This window comes from Phycodurus eques, chromosome 17 (assembly GCF_024500275.1).
Source record: "Phycodurus eques isolate BA_2022a chromosome 17, UOR_Pequ_1.1, whole genome shotgun sequence".
In the NCBI taxonomy this organism is placed as follows: Eukaryota; Metazoa; Chordata; class Actinopteri; order Syngnathiformes; family Syngnathidae; genus Phycodurus; species Phycodurus eques.
Genome location: NC_084541.1, coordinates 14,054,126 through 14,074,097, shown reverse-complemented (window position 1 = coordinate 14,074,097; position 19,972 = coordinate 14,054,126). Strand labels below are relative to the sequence as shown.

At 41.3% G+C, this 19,972-nt stretch overlaps 2 protein-coding genes across 6 annotated transcripts in view; both read left to right on the top strand.

Annotated features, from left to right (window-relative positions):
• The window catches only part of acsl6 (acyl-CoA synthetase long chain family member 6), a 28,721-nt gene extending 19,022 nt beyond the window's left edge, over positions 1-9,699 (top strand). For 3 of the 4 annotated variants that reach the window (XM_061701974.1, XM_061701973.1, XM_061701976.1), the window contains 10 exons: positions 939-1,073; positions 2,390-2,524; positions 2,791-2,886; positions 3,860-3,932; positions 4,755-4,843; positions 6,335-6,451; positions 6,522-6,665; positions 6,739-6,840; positions 6,920-6,991; positions 8,867-9,699. In XM_061701974.1, coding sequence (XP_061557958.1) covers positions 939-1,073; positions 2,390-2,524; positions 2,791-2,886; positions 3,860-3,932; positions 4,755-4,843; positions 6,335-6,451; positions 6,522-6,665; positions 6,739-6,840; positions 6,920-6,991; positions 8,867-9,007 — 1,104 coding nt within the window. In that variant the 3' untranslated portion in view covers positions 9,008-9,699. The remainder of the gene's footprint in view (positions 1-938; positions 1,074-2,389; positions 2,525-2,790; positions 2,887-3,859; positions 3,933-4,754; positions 4,844-6,334; positions 6,452-6,521; positions 6,666-6,738; positions 6,841-6,919; positions 6,992-8,866) is intronic. The other variant, XM_061701975.1, reaches the window with a different exon arrangement.
• A 5,508-nt stretch (positions 9,700-15,207) lies between these two features.
• fnip1 (folliculin interacting protein 1) overlaps positions 15,208-19,972 on the top strand; it is a 31,825-nt gene continuing 27,060 nt past the window's right edge. For both annotated transcript variants that reach the window (XM_061702266.1, XM_061702265.1), the window contains exon 1: positions 15,208-15,432. In XM_061702266.1, the coding sequence (XP_061558250.1) occupies positions 15,230-15,432 (203 nt within the window). In that variant the 5' untranslated portion in view covers positions 15,208-15,229. The remainder of the gene's footprint in view (positions 15,433-19,972) is intronic.

Below are 19,972 nucleotides of genomic sequence, written 5' to 3'. Positions count from 1 at the left end.
CATATATGGGCGCTTGCCACATGTGTGACTTTGGCCTGAGGAAGAGAAATGTCATTCTCAGCTAAGTAAAATGCCTGAATAGTTCTGTGTGTGTGCGCGTGCGTGTGTGTGTGTGTGTGTGTGTGTGTGTATGTGTGTGTGTCTTTTTGCAATCATCAATAGACAATCGTGAAAACCACATCCATGTTCAAAAATGTTTATTTTTAACGACTGCAATCAACATGTACTGTGGTGCCTCGAGCTACAAGTGACCTGACTTACAAGGTTTTTGCTTTGACTTGCGAGCCCAAACTTGAGACACGAGTGGTGTATGGCGTCATGTAGCTCCACTCACTTCACAACAAGCTAGCAGTTTGGCTGATCCATCCCATCCATCCATTTTCTGAGCCGCTTCTCCTCAGTAGGGTCGCAGGCGTGCTGGAGCCTATCCCAGCTATCATCGGGCAGGAGGCGGGGTACACCCTGAACTGGTTGCCAGCCAATCGCAGGGCACATACAAACAAACAACCATTCACACTTACGGGCAATTTAGAGTCTCCAATTAATGCATGTTTTTTTTTTTTTTGGGAGGTGGGAGGAAACCGGAATGCCCGGAGAAAACCCACACAGGCACGGGGAGAACATGCAATCTCCACACAGCCGGGACCGGGGATTGAACCCGGGTCCTCAGAACTGTGAGGCTGACGCTCTAACCAGTTGTCCACCGTGCCGCAGTTTGGCTGATGTAATTCACAAATATTCTTCAAAAAAGAGGCTTCAAGCAGTTGATTGCCACTACCTGTTGGAGTTTAGTGTCAAACTAACCACAAAACAAAGAGAATTACACTATGTCTTTCAAACAACCACATAGCCTCCATCAAGCATACGATGGAAAAGGCCACAGCCACACAGGCTAACCAGCATTCATGAGCGTTGATCTCTTGTGTTGCGTTTCCCAGTCTGTGGTCTACTGCCACGGCGGGCGCATCGGCTTCTACCAGGGCGACATCCGCCAGCTCCCCGACGACATGAAGACCCTCCGGCCCACCATTTTCCCCGTGGTGCCCCGCCTGCTCAACCGCATGTATGATAAGGTGCGTTCGAGACTCCCGGCCCATTTGACCGGGTTTAAAAAAAAACAAAACAACAACAACAATGCTTGAACTAGGGTTGGGCGATGGGTGCCAGTTAAAGATTTGATCACTATAATTAGTGACTGTATTGGCTATTATTCAAAACAACTGAGAGGTTTAATTTCTGCGAAGAAAAAGACAACAAGAGCGGACTCATTTTCGCGTTGCTTTGCGTATGACAAGAAAGGAGCCGTGTGGAAGGAAATCACGGACTCAATGGCTCTGAAACCAAACCAAATACATGGTGCCCTCAAAAGCAGTGATTTAGCCACATGTTGGAAACGTTTGACCTGAGGCATTTGCTAACGAATATTTAGCCGGTTGCCTCACCTGTAAGAGCATGAGAGAGCTGGAGGGGATGTAACATTACTCACACTCTTAGATATGAACCAGCAGAGTCATGCTGGTTCATTTTACGATTTTTTGATGGTTCATTTTACGATTTTAAATTGCTCAACATTTTAAAACGTTATTTAATTAAGCGTTATTTGCGAATAGATGTTTTGACTAAAGGGACTTTTTTCCTAATAAGCACTTATTTTCACATTCGAGTGATTTCCCCGTTCATCGCAGGAGTTACAGTATATTACAGACACACCTGAGAAATAGAGACCCTATAAAATATATATTGTATCCACTTTAAGCCTTAAAATACCACTCCCACACACTTTAAAGAGATTTAAACTCATTAAAACACACTTTTAAAGACAATGTAAATGTATTTAACGCATACCAAAAAAAAGCAAGCGTAAAATGTATAGAAAATGCATAATAATGGAATTAAAAAAAACTAACAAATATAATTTGGGAGTTTGTCTGAAAATACCCCTCCCACACACTGTAATTGCATGATTACGCATGATTATTTGAATACACTAGATTGTAAATATTTTTCAAGCAAATGTTGTTAAATTCAAAATGTGCAATATAGCAGGATATCAGTAGGTAAACCTAGATATTGTGAGGAATAACTAATTTCTGTGGAAGTTGATGCAAGTCAGTACTGATGCAAGTCAGGCTTAGAAAAAAACTTTAAAAGCTTGATTGGTATCAGGAGAAATAAAGCAGATGCCAGAATTCTATGACCAAAGGAGACCAAAAAAAAAGAGAGACTCAAATCAGATGTTTTAAAAAAATAATAATAAATAAAAGAAAATAAACAAAAAAATGACGATAAAATAAAATTGAAAATAAAATAACAAAAATAATAAAATGTTATCTTAAGTCCCAGTTGCCCAGCCCTAGGTTAAATGAGATGTTTCTGTGTTGGTCTGCAGATCTTCAGCCAGGCCAACAGTCCATTGAAGCGCTGCCTCCTCAACTTTGCCGCCAAGAGAAAAGGCGCCGAAGTCAGTAGCGGCATCATTCGCAGCAACAGCGTCTGGGACAAAATCTTCTTCAGCAAGATTCAGGTAGCACTTCAGTTTGTTTTAAAACACTTTTTCACCGACTTCAAAAACAAAAACTTGCCAAACGTCTTTCTGTATGCGTCAACGAGCACAAAGATAACAAAAGGTTCGAGGCGGTCCTGCAGATAAACTGTTGATGTCGGATGCTGTCAATCTCTGTCAGAAGTTTATTGTCAGATGTGAATCTAACCCTTGTGTGTGTGTGTGTGTGTGTGTGTGTGTGTGTGTGTGTGCGCGCGTGCGCGTGTGTGTGTGTATGTGTGTTACAGGCCAGCCTGGGTGGGAGGCTGAGGATGATCATAACAGGGGCAGCTCCCACATCGCCCACTGTGCTGGGGTTCCTCAGAGCAGCTTTAGGATGCCAGGTCTCTCACAAATACACACACAAACACACACACTTATATACACACTGTATGTAAAGTGCGATGAAAACCATAGAATATACAGTTGAAAAAATGTGACGAAAACTAAGGGATGGGCGATATGGCCTAAAATAAAATCTTAGAAAAACGCAGCACAACAGCACATAACTGTATATCATCTGGAGCACTTCACAATCATCCATCCATCCATTTTCTGAGCCGCTTCTCCTCACAAGGGTCGCGGGAGTGCTGGAGCCTATCCCAGCTATCATCGGGCAGGAGGCGGGGTACACCCTGAACTGGTTTCCAGCCAATCGCAGCACTTCACAATCAATATTGATCTAATAACATGACAATAAGCATTACAAAATTCAATAAAATACATCATACTCACCCAAGTTGATGATTGTTAAATGTACTCATGAATGCAGATCACTATAGGTGTGTTTTGCTAGTCGAAGTTGGCTGTAACAGGTTTTGCTCTGATCGACCAATCTGCGTAAGGGAACATGCGGATTTCATCGAGGGCCCAGCCGTCTGTACCTGTGAGGATACTTTGAAATCTGATTGGTTAAGAAACAGTTCCGATGCTAATATCGTTTAGGTTCGCATTGGCCAGCATTACTGAATCTGAAAGCCCTGGCCAGATTAGATTGACATGGCAACACAAAAGGCTGAAATTTGATTGGACAAAATAGTCCAACATCAATATAGTCCAACAAAATGCTGTTGGGAATCAATTAATATAGACCTAAAATCTAACAATTGTTTCATGAACATTACAACCAAAATTTTAGGTTGTAAATGGAGGTCAGTGCTTCCGATAGTGTTTCGGCCTTCTGTCCCTGACCTTCTACCTCTAAGAATAACCTGCTCCACGCTCATTTTGCGGCTTTGTTTCTGCCATACAAGTGTAAAAAGAAGTTCATTAGTGTTCACAATACACTACAAGACTGACCCCTGCTTCCTCCTGCAGGTGTACGAGGCCTACGGGCAGACTGAGTGCACGGCCGGCTGCACTTTCACCACGCCCGGCGACTGGACGCCAGGTGAGCACTAGTCGGTTATGCAAAGGGACTCGATCCTTATCCAAAGTCCATTAGGTCGTAAAGACGCAATAAAAGTGTCGAGTCGGCGGTGACGATGTCGGGAAAATAATAAACAAGTGCTGGAATGAGGTCGCAAACACTGCCAAACAAGGAAAGAGTGGTCTGGCCACATTACGGCGTCAACATGTCAATGATGACTCAAGCATGAATTTAATGGCGATGACAATCACAGACAAAGAACAAAGACAAAGAATCACATTTCTGAAGAATAGGATTCTCCCCCCCCCCACCTCCCCCCGTGCCCATGCCATGGCAATACAAGTACATAAAAAGTCTGCCTTCACAAAGACTATAATGCTCTGTTTTCAGTGATTCATTTCACAACATGTTTATTATTGTGTGACAAAATTACGCGTTAATAAATGCTGCTTACTTCCAAGTTGCAATCACTTTAAAAACAGTGGTTTCACACATTTAAAAAAAAAAAAATATATATATATATATAAAATACAGAATAAGCCTTTATGATGAAAATTATCACTGCAAAATTTGCATCATTTCTTTAAATATTCTCATAATATGGATCCAAGTCGTGGAGTAACACGCGTGTTTGCACTCTGCCATGTAACTGACAATCTAACTGAATCAGATACGTGCTGAGCTCGGTAGCCAAATGTAGTCCGGCATTACCTCCTGCTGTACAGTATTGATATTACAGTAGCAGTTCCAATGTGAATATCCGAGTTAAAAGCCTTGAGAGTGCAGAATAACTATATCAGAACGTCTTTTTTTTTTCCATTCTTTCTGGTTTTTGATGTTTAGGTCATGTCGGCGCACCGCTGCCGTGCAACCTCATTAAACTGGTGGATGTTCCCGAGAAGAACTACTTTGCCGCCAAGGGAGAGGGCGAGGTAATAAGTGTAAAACACTGAAGATGAACCTAACCTACGTGCTTTTTGTTAACATCCCACATGATTTCGAGTCCGATGACATTTTTGTACGTTTGTAAACGTTGCAGATCATTCATCAGTCTTTGCCGAACAAAAAATGTGTTTTCGTAAACTTTGTAAACTATTTAGGGTCTTTGATTAACCAAATGTGCACGTTTTTGTAAACCTTCTAGATCCTTTCCAGTCTGTCACAAACCTAACACGTGTTTTTGTAAATACGTTAGGTGATTTAGACTGATTTATGACCATAATGTACATGTATTCATATACAGTAAAGATAATTTTAGTCTTTGACAAACTTACTCTACGTATTTTTGTAAACTTCAATTAGTCTTTGATGAACCTAATGTACATTTTCATAAATATCAAAGACAATTTTTAGTCCTGGTTGTAAAGTACGTTTTTGTAAAACTCTTTGATGAACATGAAACTTGTTTTCGTACAACCCCAATTCCAATGAAGGTGGGACGTTGTGTTAAACATCAATAAAAACAGAATACAATGATTAGCAAATCATGTTCAACCTATATTTAATTGAATACACTACAAAGACAAGATAGTTAATGTTCATACTGATCAACTTGATTGTTTTTACCAAATAATCATTAACTTAGAATTTTATGGCTGCAACACGTTCCAAAAAAGCTGGGACAGGTGGCAAAAAAAGAGTGGGAAAGTGGAAGAATGCTCATTCAAACACCTGTTTGGAAACTCCCACAGGTGAACAGGCTAATTGGGAACAGGTGGGTGCCATGATTGGGTATAAAAGGAGCTTCCCTGAATTGCTCAGTCATTCACAAGCAAAGATGGGGCGAGGTTCACCTCTTTGTCAACGAGTGGCGTGAGAAAATAGTCCCAACAGTTTAAGGACAATGTTCCTCAACGTACAATTGCAAGGAATTACGTGTTGCAGCTATAAAATTCTAAGTTCTAATGATTATTTGCTAAAAACAGTAAAGTTGATCAGTTTGAACATTAAATATCTTGTCTTTGGTGTGTATTCAATGAAATATAGGTCGAACATGATTTGCAAATCATTGTATTCTGTTTTTATTTACGTTTAACACAACATCCCAACTTCATTGGAATTGGGGTTGTATTTAATGACAATAATTTTGTGTTTTGCAAACCTAACATACGTGTTTTCGTACCTATCATAAATGATTTTGAGTCTTTGATGAACCTAATGTAGATCATTTTCAGTCTTTACTTAATACGCATGTTTTTCATCGTATCAAGTGTACGAGGAAACTCGTGTGTGTTTGCGTCGATAATTGTGTGTATTCAAAGTACAGAAGACACATTTTGCTAACGTACAACACTTTTTTTTCACTGCAAGTCTTCAAAAAGCTGTTTTTTTTTTTTTTTTTTAAAGGTACAAGAAATTCAACATTTTTCTACTAATAAAATGAGTTCTGTATTGTTTGTATTTGACGCTATTCCAATGGTCAGGTTTGTGTGAAGGGACCAAACGTATTTATGGGCTACCTCAAAGACCCCGAGAGGACCGCCGAGACTCTGGACCCGGACGGCTGGCTGCACACCGGCGACATCGGCAAATGGCTGCCCGTACGTCTAGTAAATTGACACCGTTGTGATTGATTTATAGTCGATTGATCGCGCTTGTCCTTTTTTGCAGAACGGCACGTTGAAGATCGTGGACAGGAAGAAGCACATCTTCAAGCTGGCGCAGGGCGAGTACATCTCCCCCGAGAAGATCGAGAACATTTACATCCGGAGCGAGCCTGTGGCCCAGCTCTATGTGCACGGAGACAGCCTTCAGGTCAGTTTACTACTTTACCTCATTTAAGGTCCCCACTCACTTTTTTCATCATCTTCATGGTCCCTGTGTGCAGTCCTGCCTGGTGGGGATTGTGGTGCCCGACACGGAAGTCATGCCCATGTGGGCCAAGAAGAAAGGCATCTTAGGCACCTACAAGGACCTTTGTAAAAACACTGTAGGTGGCGCAATTGTAGACAAACGGCAAGGTACCATTTTTTGGGGGACCTCAAATACTCTAATGCTTGTCTTATTAGGAACTTAAGAAGGCCATCCTTGAGGATCTGGTGCGTCTGGGCAAGGCCAGCTCTTTGCACTCATTTGAGCAGGTGACTAAGAAGTATTTTTTTATGCAATTCCAATGAACTTGGGACGTTGTGTTAAACATAAATAAAAACAGAATACAATCATTTGCAAATCATGTTCAACCTATATTTAATTGAATACACTACAAAGACGAGACATTTCATGTTCAAACTGATAAACTTGATTTGTTTTTAGCAAATAATCATTAACTTAGAATTTTATGGCTGCAACACGTTCCAAAAAAGCTGGGACAGGGTCATGTTTACCCCTGTGTTACATCACCTTTTCATTTAACAACACTCAATAAACGTTTGGGAACTGAGGACACTAATTGTTGAAGCTTTGAAGGTGGAATTATTTCCCATTCTTGCTTGATGTACAGCTTCAGCTGTTCAACAGTCCGGGATGTCCGTTGTCGTATATTACGCGTCATAATGCGCCACACATTTTCAATGGGAGACAGGTTTGTACTGCAGGCAGGCCAGTCTATTACCCGCACTGTTTTACTATGAAGCCACGCTGTTGTAACACGTGCAGAATGTGGTTTGGCATTGTCTTGCTGAAATAAGCAGGGGCGTCCATGAAAAAGACGTTGCTTGGATGGCAGCATATGTTTCTCCAAAACCTGTATGTACCTTTCAGCATTAATGGTGCCTTCACAGATCTGCAAGTTACCCATGCCATTGGCACTAACACAGCCCCATACCTTCACAGATGCTGGTTTTTTAACTTTGCGTCCATAACAGTCCGGATGGTTCTTTTCCTCTTTGGCCCGGAGGACACGACGTCCACAATTTCCACAAACAATTTGAAATGTAGACTCGTCGTACCACAGAACACTTTTCCACTTTGCGTTTTTCTGAAGTGTTCCCGAGCCCATGTGGTGATATCCTTTACACATCGATGTCGGTTTTTGATGCAGTGCCGCCTGAGGGATCGAAGGTCACGGGCATTCAATGTTGGTTTTCGGCCTTGCCGCTTACATGCAGTGATTTCTCCAGATTCTCTGAACCTTTTGATGATATTATGGACCGTAGATGATGACATCCCTAAATTCCTTGCAATTGTACGTTGAGGAACATTGTCCTTAAACTGTTCGGCTATTTTCTCACGCACTTGTTCACAAAGAGGTGATTTGGAGTCTTCTTCAAACTGAACGTATGTTTTTGGAAACATCAAAGACAATTTAGAGTCTTTGAGGAACCAAATGTATGTGTTTTTATAAACATCAAACACATTCCTGAGTCTTGGATGTACAGAATATATTCTATATTAATTTGTAAATGCTGAAGACAATTTGTAGTCATCTGTGAACAAATGTGTTGGTTTTCTGTCATCAAAGAAATTTTTGAGTTTTTGATTAAATTAACCTAGTCCACGTACTTTCCTAATTGAGGATGATACATTTAGAGTCTTTTGATTATGTGGTTTCTTAAACAGTAAAGACAATTTTGAGTCTTCGATAAACCAAAGTGACATGTTTTCGTAAACATCTACGATGATTTAGTCTTTTACAAACTGAGCATGCATATGTTTTTGCAGACATCGAAGACAATTTTGAGTCTTTGAGGAACTGAACATTTTGTTTTCCCCCCCCCATAAACATCAAACACAGTTAGTAGATGTATTTTCCTGAAACAATAAGATGATTCAAAAGAAAATTTGATGAACCTAACATACATGCTTTCATACATGTAGTGTTTGAAGAACCTAACATACTGCACGTTTCGGTAAACATCAAATACAATTCTGAATATATGCTTTACATGCACATTTTTTTTGTTTTGTTTTGTTACCTTTCATCTTTTATTGAGTGTATATTGTTTCCGAGCACAGAACGAGCGGTGTCAAATTGCGTTTAGACCTTCACTACATCCTCTTCTATTGTCTCAAACCAGGTGAAGAACATTTACATCCACAGTGAGATGTTCTCCATTGAGAACGGCCTGCTGACACCCACGCTGAAAGCCAAGCGGCCCGAGCTGCGGGAGTTCTTCAAAGAGAAGATCGAGCAGCTCTACAGCGCCATCTCCATGTGAGGGCAGACGTCCACAACGACAACAACGCACATTGGGGGAGCAAGCAGCAAAAAAACAAGTCACCCTCCGTCCATCCAGATAGACCTCAACATGCAGTTAGTTTCATTTAAACATCAAAGACATGGACTTATTATTTTTTTGTAGGTTCACTCAAGGCTACCTCCTGCCTTACCAGTAATGGCGGCCATTTCAAGGCACACACCCCTCACTCTTCTCTTTCCGTTTTTTGTTGTTTTTGTTTGCACAAAACAAACAACAAAGAGGACTCGGCGGGGCAGTGCATGAAGTTGCCCTGCAGGGAAAATACAGAGCGACCATTCACTTTTAATTAAACAAGCTTTTTATTAAGTGTTTTTTGTTTTGTTTTGTTTTTTTAAATCACACACACGAGTAATGTAGAAGCTTTTCAAGGTTGATTCTTGTCCCAAAGCGTGAACATGAATGATGTATGTACATACACGAGGACAGCTACACTATATATGTAAGCTTATTTATTGACGACTCAAGTCGGCGTTTCAAGTGGGATTTTTATTACATTTTGTTCTTTTCATTGCGTGCGTGTGTAGTGGGACAAATTGTATGTATTTATTTCTCCTTTTTTCTGCAGTCGAATCAGCAGCATATCCTTGTAATAATAATAATGATGATGACTGGGGGCAGGAAATAAAAGAACATTCTGGAATGATTTTAAACCACTGTCCCGCTTGTTTTTTTCATGTGTAAATTCAAATGAATAACGTGGAATTACAGATTATAAAGTAAAATGCATCGGAAATTGTATGAATCGAAATGTTTTGCACAATTTTTGTAAGAAAAAAATATGCCACAGGGGTCACAATAAACTAAACGGAGACTTAAAGTCGGTGAACATCTAAAAGATTAAGTATGCAAGTGATTTCTTTGTTTGTTTTTTTTTACACATTTTTTAGTGACACTTATTCTGTGAAAATAAAAAGGACCGCTGTCATATGAGGCAGCGTAAACTGTAAAAGTTCTTCCGTCAATCACAAGAGTAGCAAAAACTATTTAGTCAAGTCAAATTTAAGATGGGTTCTGGCACTTGAAGGGGTTAAATAGAATGAGCGTGTGGGTAAATTGGCAAAGGGGGAGGGAAAAAAAAGTAGAAATGACAATATTATAATATGTCAATATTAGTTAAGCAGAGATCAAAAGTTGTATATAATGTAAAATCAATCAAATATGGCATGTGATAGGGATAGAGAAGGACATGGAAGACTTTTGTACAAGATTAAAATGTATATTAAAGCTAATAGGGTAGGTAGAGGAAAGAGGAACATTTTTTAACAAGGTTAACATTTGGACACTGTGGTTTGACTAAAACTCGAAAGTTGATAAGGGGAAAAGATTTGTCAGGTTTATGTGAGGAGTCTGTGGAACGTGTATTAATGAGCCCTAAGAAATATGAAACTAATTGAAAAAAAAGATTATAATCGTCGACTGTGGGCTTTGTGAAGCCCTTCGACTCTTTTGTGTTTTTGACATCCTTGGCAACTAAAGATGATTCTGATGATTCTGCTTCTGACTTGAGATGAGATTAAGGAAAATAGAGGTGAGGGATGTTAGTTTTACAAGGTGTACTGGGAATGGGTAGTCGGGAAAAAGTTATAATTGTGGCAGGATTTTTAAGGGACACCGGGTTCACAATAATTTCGGTGAAAATGTAGTTTGTATGAAATCAAGGTCTGTCTGTTGCAGAATTGCAACAGCAGGAGGCGGTATTGCTCCATTAAATTGGCTGCCAACCGCCGTAAAAAGGAAATGTGGGGTATTTAAAGACCAGTGTGTACAATTCTGTTAAGTAAACAAACAAACAAAATGTGACCTTACGTTTGTTACACGTGTTTTCGTTCACAGCTACGCCGACCGAGTCATTGCTGAACGTTGTGCGGTTGACGTTAGCCACCAGTTGAGCTAGCATCCTGACCGTTTAAATTCAACGTTTTCAGCTTATTATTCGCTTTAAAAAGAGCGCGGGGGGTAAATGTTTGGAGCGAGGCGAGCAGTTAAGGCAGACACGCCTTTGAGGGCGCCTCTCAAACGGCGACACGGTAAGAAAAACCTGCTCGTGAATTACACGACGAAGCATCGCCCGTAAGTACGTTGAAATTCACTCGAAGGTAGGGGACGTCACCCATGTCAAAAGTTCCCAGCGTTACCCGAGGAGGAACCTCAATGTGACGCCGTTGCGGGGCCTGCTCACGTACGGGTGAGTCATCTGGTTACATTGCTGTCCCTCAGGGCCAAAATTTAACTACACCCAATACGATGAATCATTGAACTGAACTCCATTTTATACATTTTCAAGGTCCAGAAGGAGAAAAGGGTGTTTATTCGACTCAATTTTGTACATTATTTTAAGGTCTGAAAGGAGTAGTGTACAAGTATATATGTTAGACTCCATTTTGTATCTTTTCCAGGTCCAAAAAGGGTAAAACTATATTTAATGAACTTCATTTTGGACTCTCTCCGGGTCAAAAAACGGTACAGGTATGTTAAAAAAGGACTCAATTATGAACCATCGCCAGGTAAAAAAAAAAAAAAAAGGTACAAGTACATTTAGTGTCGTAGATCTGAGTGTTCATCAAAAACAAGGCAGAGCTTTTTTTAAAAATTAGATGTAATATAAATTCCATGTAATGTATAAACCACTGTAAACTTTATTCACAGTTTGAACATAACACTGCTTAAATATAGGAAAAGAAAATTACTTCATTGATTTGATTCTAATGTATTGCACATAAAAGTTAAATAAACATTGTAATATAATCAAAGTTAAAATAAACAAACTGTTCTCTTTCAAAAATATGACTTAACCTTTATTTAAACAGGAAGGTCAGTTGAGAACCAGTTCTCATTTACAATGACGACCTGGCCATTTTAAGGGTTAAATGCAATTGTAATGTACTAAAAAGTGAAATACAACTGAACTGTAGGAAGCAATTATTTTGTGTACCACTCGAGAGAACCCACATACCACTAGTGATACTCATACCACACTTTTGAGAATCACTGCGCTATGCTATCCCTTCATCGTCCTTAATTTCTCTGTATGTGTTGACAAAATGCGTGCATACGAAAGGGTGGGTGTCTTGTTGTTCCTTGGTGAGGGTCTGCCATGTTGTCGCTTTTCCCCACAGACCAGCAGTAGGCCTTTGCGATGTAAATCCCAGTTTCCCCCAAGCTCCAACAATATCTGGCCTATACCATCAGCAGCAGCAGGAGCGGCAGCGGCTGAGAGAGTCGGCGCTGTCACTTTAGGTCATCCCGGGTGTCAGTTGAGACCTAGCCCACCTCAAACAGGGCCAACGGGGACGGCATCTGAGAACTCAAGTGACTCCTCAGACGATGATGACGTCTGGGATTCCTTAACCTCCAGCAGTGTTCCTTCCCCGGAGATCTTCAGACACGACAGTTACGTTAGTTTCAAAGTCTGCCTAACGACAAACAAAAAGTTGCTTTCATGAATTTAATCTCCCCACCCATCGGCAGCAGGTATGTTTGATTTCTTCTCTGATGATGTCACCGCCACGCCAGGGGATGTCCGGCAGGCCCGGGTGAAGAACTCCACCTTACTGGGCAGGAGCCATGTCGAGAGCATCCAAAGGCACCGGCACCCCAACGTCTCCGCCGTCCTATGTGAGTAAAGTTAGCTTCAATTCAGGGAGCATCATATTATTCACGCTGCGCATGGGTTTTCTTTGGATTTTATTTTTTCCAATTGTCTGATGAGAAATATGCATTGAAAAATGTTCCCTGAGCTTTTCCATGTTGCGTTTACATTGCTGCCAAATGCCTAATCTGGATCCGATTCAGAGTATTAAACTTGTTTTGAGCATGTGACCCTTAAAACACTGTCGTACACTTTGTTGAAATCCTCTTAACAGTAAGACTCCAGCTTCAGCAAACGTGTCATCATTTATGGTCAAAGTTAAGCGGTTAAGTTTTTACACTTGCATGACAATTAAGAGTGTTTACAAAGTGAAACACGCAAATATAAACAAATTTACGAGGATACTAGAACTTCATCTGATGACATTTGAATTGTCTGACCAGATTCCATGGGATGTTTTGGTTTACATTGCTGGCAAATGCCCAATCTGGATCAGATCCAAATTGAACTCTCTTAGCGTCTGACCTTTACGTAGACCTACATATAGTACATCTGGTTTAAATATCTTCATATTTTGACAGATATTTGCCTATGTAGGGATTAAAAATATTTTTTTTGTCATCCCACGCCATTCTTCTAACTTGTGCTTTCAGATGCCCCCTCCATTTTGGTCAACACAAAGGGCCAGATGAGGTGAGTTCACAATTAACTCACTAACATGCACTGTTCAACTATGGTACCTAATTTGTCCAGTGACCAGGGAGCGACTGCGGACAATCCGCAAACTCATTCGGGTAAATGACCATCGTCATATTAATAACCGTAATAAACACAAATCGATACTTTTGTCGTTTTGTGTAATTTCTGTCATCCACTCTGCAGACGAATCCTTGAAAGGGAATTCACGGAACGTAAGCGACTCACACCAAGATGACTAATTTTTAAAAAGACATCCATCCATCTCTCTGTACCGTATTACTTAATTAATTAGGTGTCTTAATAACATGGCCGTGACACACTTTCATCAAAATACAGTAGATAGATGGATCCTTTGTTCTTCCTGTGAGGGAAATTCAATACCTCAGGGGATCAACAATTACAGCACAGGAATCAGCCTGTTTTGAAGGGGCGGTCCTGTCTCATACAAATGAACCACCGGTCACCCCTCAACCGTCTACTGCGGGGCCAACGTCGAGTACGGTTTTGTCACCATGACGACCGGTGGTGGCCCTTGGGGGGGGGTCGCGCCCATAAAGGCGGTGATAGCATGGATCATATTTTCACTGGAGGAGGCGGCACTTAAGTACCGAGCCGTCCAGGTGCACTTTGTGAAATTAGTGTAGCGGGTCTGTGCACGTGGCGCATGCAGAGAAAAAATGCATAATACGTCGTACAGAAAATGGATGGATGGAAGTCTCCTTTAAAAGCAGGAGGAATAGTACACGTACGATTTGACTAATAAACTGTGTTCCCCTGTCTTTAGTCCGCCCTCGCCAGGAGGCCCCTCTCTTACAGGAAGGTCCAGAGCTTCAAAAGTCCTTTTGTCGCTGAGCAGAAGGACGCTTCGAGTCTGCGCAAGAAGCAGCATCCCAAAGTGGACGGCGCAGCCACGTTTTTCCACTTTGACGACGACACCATCCGTAAGGAGTTCTTTCGGCAAGCCCGAGAGCGGCACGCCAAACTCACAGGTTATCGCCTGTACGTACAACCCTGCGTCCTGTGATGACAAATATCGGATGTAAATATAGGATGTTTCACAGTGGCCCAATTAGATTTTATTTTATTTTTTTAAAGAAAATGTGTTTATTTTAAATACTCCAAGTAGAAATAAATTGTGACCGTTTTAGACTACTTTTAAGAAGGTTTATGCTGCTGAATAGGCTGTCAACGCACTACCTGCGGTGCGCATTCGCAACAGGACGGCCATCTTTGATAGCTAGCTAAGGACGAAAAGCACAAAATACATGGGTACTGACGTGGATACCTTACATGAAAAGGTCCGCTCGTAAAAGGGTTAAGGTTAGGATTAGAATTATGTGATGGTTAAAATTAGTTTCAGGGTTAGTGATGGGTACTACCTACGTATTGTTTTTGATGTAGCTAGTTGCACATGCGTACCGCAGATGGTGCAGGCAGTGCAAAAATTCTCTTGACATAGCCTGTAGATGTCAGACATAAAACTTCATCAATTCCTGTTTGCTGTTACTTTCACATGAAATATCCATTAGTTGTTTTATTCACTTAGTCACTTGTAGCCAGGGGTTCCGTCCAAAGTAGGGCAAACTAACTCGTTTCTGTGTTGTTTTGAGTCTGTTGTGTAAAATAAACGAATAGCTGTAAAATAAATATTGTATGTGTTTTTGGGATGCTCTGTGGTGGTTTTCTGTGAATAAACGAGACAAAACGATGACCGCTTACGTGCGTTTCGGCTACTGACAAAACGTCAACACTGGGGGCACCCGCTGACCACGTGGTGCGTGTCCAAAAATAGACAGCCAATCAGATAATTCCTTCGCTCGCTCGCTCGGCCAGTCAGAAAAAAAGAAGGGTAGGTCGGTTGCCAAGCGGCTCCCGTGACTAATGCCTGTCATATGACTGAGACCCATGGAGACAGTTACAAGGAACAAGACTCGCTCGTGGATTTGAAAAAAAAGAAAAGAAAAGGGGGCTATTTTCTCCCCCCCCCCCTTACATGGTACAAAATGCCTCCGACTCTCTTTCAGAAACTTTTCAACAAGAGGAGCGCTTTTTCGCCGCCTCCGCAGAGAGGTAACAAAGAGGAGCCAGCTTTCAGGTAGCTCATGTGAACGTGCGTGTGTGGTTTATGAGTACAGTAACGCATTTATTACCTCAACTGCTTCAACAGCCGCTTTACGCTTCGTGCTGTTCATTTGTAACTGGGAGGCTTTGGTTAAACGACATTGGAAGTGGGCGACGCGTTTTGGTGTGTTTGGCCGTGGATTAGCTCGCTAGCAGCTAGCTGGGCTAACCCTGAAGCCAGCGTGTTTATCGCCGTTCAACGTCACACGTACAATACTACTCGAAAAGTTGAGACTTCAAACTGTCGCTTTTGTCTCAACACCCCCACTTGTGTGCGCCCGCATCTGTCTTTTGTTGTCGTTGCACGCGATGTGTGACGATATAAACTCGGGTTCAAAGTGCATTTCGCGCCGCCGTCTTTCTTTGGGTGTCGACGACGTGCGCAGCGTGCCCCCGCGACTGGCGTGCGTGACGTCATTACGCCTCGAGCGCGAGGGGCGGGGGCGCCATTGGAATGTAAAAGCCTGTGACGCCACATTATTTGCGTCCGTCCGCTTGTCACGATAGTAGCTGAAGTTGTGCAATTGCAGCATGTTTACTTTCACCTTTTAGTTCTGCTGCATCTGAAAGGTAATAAAGGGGCCATTGCACCCTTTTACTCACGATCTTAATGACCATTAAATATTGACGGCAGGGTCGGTCCACATTAGAAGGTGAAGGCAAAAAAAAAAAAAAAAAAAAGCACTTTACTGTCACCCGTTTGTCTAGAACAGTGGTTAGGTTCAGCTGGAGTTCACTGAGCCCATCCTAATTTGAAAAATAATAAATATAAATAAATAATAATGATATATAACTAAATAATCATATATAATAATAATATATACAACTCAAAACGGGTATATATTTTGTCTGTAGATTATCAGTCATCTAGGTCATGAACAAAATGAACCGCACATCAGTTGCACACAAAATCATTGTTAAAAGAACAAAACCAACAAAACTTGAATTTCACACAAAAGAAACCCCACAAAATTAAATTCAATGAAAATTTACTGTAAGTGAATGTGCATTTTGCTGTTGTCATCACCCCTGCTAAGTGCTACTCATGTAACCTTTTCTTTATTTCTGCAATCCTCGAAAACGGTTCATTGGTAAGAGTAAATATTTTGGGCTGTTTTTTATTATTGGATGCGCTTTCTGACGCCACAGCAATGCTACTCAACTCAATTGTATCGTTGAAATGTTATATAAAGATAGTTGGTGGTGGGGGGGGGGGGACCCAAAGCATTTCAACTCAAAGTGCAGCGCCACAATGGTAAACGCCCACCTTGACGCAGCGTGTTTAATAAATTGAAGGGAAGGTCCTTGGGTTTCTCTGTCTGCGGCCCCCACAGGCAAAAGTCTGAACACCCCTGGTGTAGGAAGTCGCTAGTATTAGCCCTGAAATTTGCCCCAAATGGCTTCTTCATCATACCAAAATGTCCAACTTCCCGTTTAAGTTGGGATATGTGTCCTTAAGACATTTTTCGTGTGTCCTGTCGTAATATACACATCCACCGAAGTTCGTGTTGATCGGTGAAACTGGTGTTGGGGGCTAAATAGTTTTAACTTTCATAGTTACCTGAGGGGTTGAGTTTGGAATCCCAAAAACGCGTAAATTTTCACCAGGGTTGCAAAAATTGCCCTTTTTCCCGGCATGTTCAGGGCCCCCAAAAGGCAGTTCATTCTTTGAAATAGACTAAACACAGTAGTAATGCTAATTAAAAATTTAAATAGTAAAACCGCCCGAATTGAAATTTTAACACAGCTTATCGTGAAACTGGGATAAAATTTCTAAGGCGTAGTATTACCATTTCCCGATTAAAATTTTTACACCGCTTATTGTGAAACTGGGATAACATTTCTAAGATGTAGTATTACCATTTAGATTTTGTATTATCACTACCACTCTGACAGTGATTGTTGGTAATAGCAAACAAAAGAAAAAAGATGACAACAGTGAAGAAGCCGAAAGACAACTACTCCTGTGACGCTAAAAATGTCAGTATTTATAATTAAGAAATTGAAGCTATAATATGTGTATTATTGTCTACCACATGATCACACTGAGTATTGGCGACTTTCTGGGGACAACAGCATTCCTTTATCCTCGCGACTTTTCTCGGCGTCATTGCCACCGCAAACTAATGGCCGTCGGACGGGGCGTCACCCAAAGCCATGTCTCCAGCACAAGCCCTGTGGAATACCAGCCGGGGCGGTGGCTTGGCCGACCCCTGATGCCTCTCCCGTTTCCCTGGCAGAGGCACCTGACCCCAGGCGGCATACCGAGCAGGGCCCCGCCCGACAGATCATCTTTTTCACTCCGGTCTCCAATTTGCTAACTGCTGAGGAAGCTTTGCCATAAATCATAAATGAAACGAGCGGTCATGTGATTGACATGACTCTGTATCTTACAGAAAAAACCTGCATGCAATTTATTTGTTGCGTCCTTTTTTTCTCTCCTTGAGAGTTGACCGGAGAGAAGTCTCTGGTTCCCGAACTGCGTACATACTTGCATAACTCCGCGTGTCATCTGAGGCTTTCATCAATCACAGGCTTGTCAACTTTTTGTGTGTGCGTGTGCCTGTGTGCGTGCGTGCGTGTGTACGCGTCACAACACAAACGGCATGCGTGTTTATGTGGACTATGGCGGTTGTCAAGTTGCTTTCAGGGGTAATTAAACTTGCTGTGCTCGGGGTTCTCAGAAGTTCAGGGTCATGGTAAAGATGTAGTTTAAAAAAAAAAAAAAAAAAAAGTACTAAAGGTATACACACAGTCATGAATCTATACAAATACTGTCTTTACACCTGACCCCAAAAAATCGAATGAAAAAAACAAAACTGGAGTTTGATTAAAATGCATGCCACTGTTTATTTTATTTTTTTAAGATAAGGAATGCTTCAAAATGGACGTCAAAATGTTCATGGCGATCAATTGTATTTGGTGACCCAAAAAAATCGCACCAAAAATGAACTAGGGTTTGACTGATTAAATATTAGTATTGTAGCACTCCAAAATGGATGTCCAATTATTAATTTGGAATCACTGAATTTACGGTCATTTGTGATTTCCTGAATATGATGACAATGTTCACACCTGACCAAAGAAATCGCATGAGGGATGAAAATGAACTACAACTTGAATAAAATGGATGCTAGTGTCTCTTTTTGTTGGGTATGTCAGTGCTCCAAAATGGACATTAAAATGTCACTTGCGGTATGACATTGTTCACACCCGACCAAAGAGGTCGCACCTCTATTGAAAATTAACTACAGTTTGGATTTTCTGATTTCGATGACCGTGTTCACACCTGAGCAGAGAAGTCAACCCTTGGGTAAAAATAAACTACAGTTTGGTTAAAATCGATTTGAGTATATCTTATTTGTAGGTATAGTAGAGCTCCAATATCGATGATAAAATGTTAACGGAGATACCTCTGGATTTGTAGTCGTTTGTCATTGTTGGATTTTCTGATTTCGATGACCGTGTTCACACCCGACCAGAGAAGTCAACCCTTGGGTAAAAATGAACTAAAAATGATCCAGGTGTCTCTATTTTTAGGTTAGTGCTCCAAAATGGAGGTCAAAATGTTAATGGAAATACATTGGCTTCATAGACATTTGTGTTTTTTCTGCTCAGGTTGCAGTCTGACTCGGAACACATTCAACCTTTGGACATTTATAAACATACTAAAATGGTTTCTCTGTCCTATGTTTTGACAAAGGTATGAGATTTTATTTTGGACCAAATGGATGTCGCAATTTCTCTCTGCTGATTTACCAACAACAAATCCCTCCGAAAGGTGATTTATTAGTCGAAAGAGTAAGATGGTAGTAACGATCAGAAAATATATATTTTTTTATTTTTGACGTAATAAAACAGTTTCTCATAAAACTGTGATAACATTCCACATGTTTAGTAGTACATTTCAATTTTTGATGATCATTACTACCATTTTTAGAATCTCTGAGAGTAGCAGTCATCTTTTGGCCTTTTAATAGCAAACAAATATAGAAATGATAACGAAGAAGAAAACCAAAAGACAATGGAAGTCTGCTGGGTGCTTCTTTAGTGCATTGCAGTAAAGTCGGTCACCGCCCCCCTGACACTCGTGATTGCAGGAATGCAGATGCGCTTCATGGGAAAGTCTTTCAACTGCGGCGAAGGCGGCAGATATGCAGGTAGGCAGTCAGGTGCTCTGCTTTTTGCCTCGAGGCAAGTCAGGCTAATCGGGAAGAGTTCAACTCCATGCGGGCGGGCGGGGAGATTCCTTTTGTAGCCTACGGGGGCATTGGAGTACCTCTTAATGGGGTTGGGCAAACTTGTGCACAAAGGGCCACAAAGTCGACTTGATGGGCCAAGTTTGTAGATGAGGTCGATATGTGTGGAGGAATGTCGCAGGTTGTATTTATGTAACCGCCCGAGCAGTACAAATGCACACTCACAAGTGTGGCAGGGTGGCAGCGGCGGCGTTGGCGTGAAGGCACTTTGCGGTCAGTTAGCAGGCTGCTGCTGACGTCAGAGCAGCGGAGGAA